Source organism: Gobius niger (assembly GCF_951799975.1).
Source record: "Gobius niger genome assembly, chromosome: 16".
NCBI lineage: Eukaryota > Metazoa > Chordata > Actinopteri > Gobiiformes > Gobiidae > Gobius > Gobius niger.
The window spans coordinates 2,905,028-2,907,034 of record NC_136867.1 but is presented as its reverse complement, the minus strand read 5'-3'; the positions used below and the strand labels follow the sequence as shown (position 1 = coordinate 2,907,034).

The following is a 2,007-nucleotide window of genomic DNA, read 5'->3' as shown; positions in this document are numbered from 1 at the left end:
TAGTTAATTCTGCAAAAATCACATTTAAAAGTTAGCATAGATTTATAAACCACAAATCCATATGTTTATTTTTCTTTTTCTCGTCAAGCCTCTTCAAAGTGTTGCATTTGTCCAGTATTGTCCATCAACTCACACTTCTGTCTTCTCTAAACTCTTTAGCTATCGGAGGTGGTTTAAATCAACATCATGCATGATGATATGAATGATATGTCACAACAAAATGCAAATCTAATCGACAATAACACAAGACATCGTCATGTCCCGGGGTCTATCATACGACGCCCTTGGCTTTGACCTGAGTTTTAGGCGATGACAAAAGACTCGAGCTTGTAGTGACGACCTGCGGGCTGGACTTCCCCCCCAAGCCGCTCAGGACCTCCCACATCTTGATGCGAAAGAGTTCCCCCACGATCACGTACAGAACGGGGTTGAGATCGCTGTTGAAGAACCCGAGGTAGAGAAAAAAGTGCCCGCAGACTGTGATAAATCTGGCCAATTTGCAAGTTGCCCCAATGAGTTCGAATGTGATCGCGAGTTCCATCACTTTCAGCACTCGATACGGCAGCCAGCAGATCAGGAACGCCAGCAGCACTGCCAAAACTAGGACGGTCACTTTACGCTCGGTTTTCTGATCGCTCATGTCATTCATAAGCCTGTTCCTCAGCACGTGGAGGATTCTCACGGTGCAAAAGGAAATAATCAGAAGTGGGATGACGAACATAAGTACCGTTTGGACGATATCGTTGGCCTGGTACACTTCTAACGAACAGGTGAATTGACACGTGTACGTGGTTCTGTTGTCTGGTTCATACTCTTCAACATTTCTGCACAGGAGAGTCGGGATGTTGATCAGCAAACCAAAGCACCACACGACCACGCAGCACATCTTGGCGTATTTGCGTCTGCGCAGTTTGTATTGTGACAGACCAGAATGAGGAAATATATACTGCAGTTGTAGTTGAGTACAATCAGAAGACCCACAATCTTACACATAGGTCCGCCGAAAGTCCAACTGTATTCATTGGATACGTATTTGCCCCAAAAAGGCAAAAACAGGACGAGGAAGAGGTCGGCGGCGGCCATGTTGCTCAGGTAGATCTCAGTGGAGGTGCAGGCTTTCTTGTGGAGGAGGAAGACCAGCAGCACCAGTAGGTTGAGGGGGATGCCCAGTGCGGAGATGGTGTATATGTAGACTGGAACTACTTTGTGGATCCAGTATGGGTTTAAGTAATCCTCCCCGCAGTCCGGAGGAGGCGGCATGGTGGAGTTCACTAGTGAGCTGGAAGTACAAAGCAAAAGAACAAGTCAGGTTCTAGTAGTGTACTGCTGTACACTGTTCAGTTGTTCAGTTCATCATGAATTCAACGAGCTTCTAAACATGATGAATTACTCTCTTCAGACGGTCTTCCTTGCTGCGTTTAAAGGGGCCGTGGTGAGGCCCCTGTTGAAGGAGAGGCTGGAATGGGCTGTAATGATTTTAACAATTTCAGACCAGTATCCAACTTACCATTTTTAAGCAAAATCTTAGAAAAACTTGTCTTTATCCAACTATGATTTTATTACTGCACATAATGGCCCTCATTTATCAACATTGCGTACAAAAACGGTGTACGTGTAGGTGTATTTGCGATATACGCCAGAGTGCGCGTGGCATTTATGAAGCCGTGCTTTACGCTCAGATCTCTCCGCACGCAAAAGCAGCTGATGGTAAATGCCACGGAGAAATCCCAGCGTCATTTGAATGAAACGCCCAAAAATATTCATAATCAGGAGACCTCACCCGCGGGTTTTGCAGCACGCACGCACGAAACACGGCAAAAAGGGAACATTTCTCCAACCAGGAAATGATAAAGAATTGTTTTTAACACAACAAATATATTTTTGCGCATGAAAAAATGTTAAGAATCTATTAGAAACCCACAATAACCTTATAGCCAATCCAAGATCACATTTACTAAAAAGAAATAGGTTAATAATAAAAAACGTTTATTAAACACGCCGTAGGCC

The 2,007-nt window shown here is 44.5% G+C and overlaps 1 protein-coding gene across 1 annotated transcript; it reads right to left on the bottom strand.

The window, feature by feature from the left end:
- Positions 1–271: 271 nt before the first annotated feature.
- On the bottom strand, positions 272–1,260 carry LOC306976324 (B2 bradykinin receptor-like; the record flags this gene model as incomplete). Its single annotated transcript, XM_079574244.1, has 2 exons — positions 272–886; positions 928–1,260. The coding sequence occupies 2 exons, from the start codon at positions 1,258–1,260 to the stop codon at positions 272–274; spliced, it is 948 nt and encodes a 315-aa protein (XP_079430370.1).
- Between the last annotated feature and the right edge of the window lie 747 nt (positions 1,261–2,007).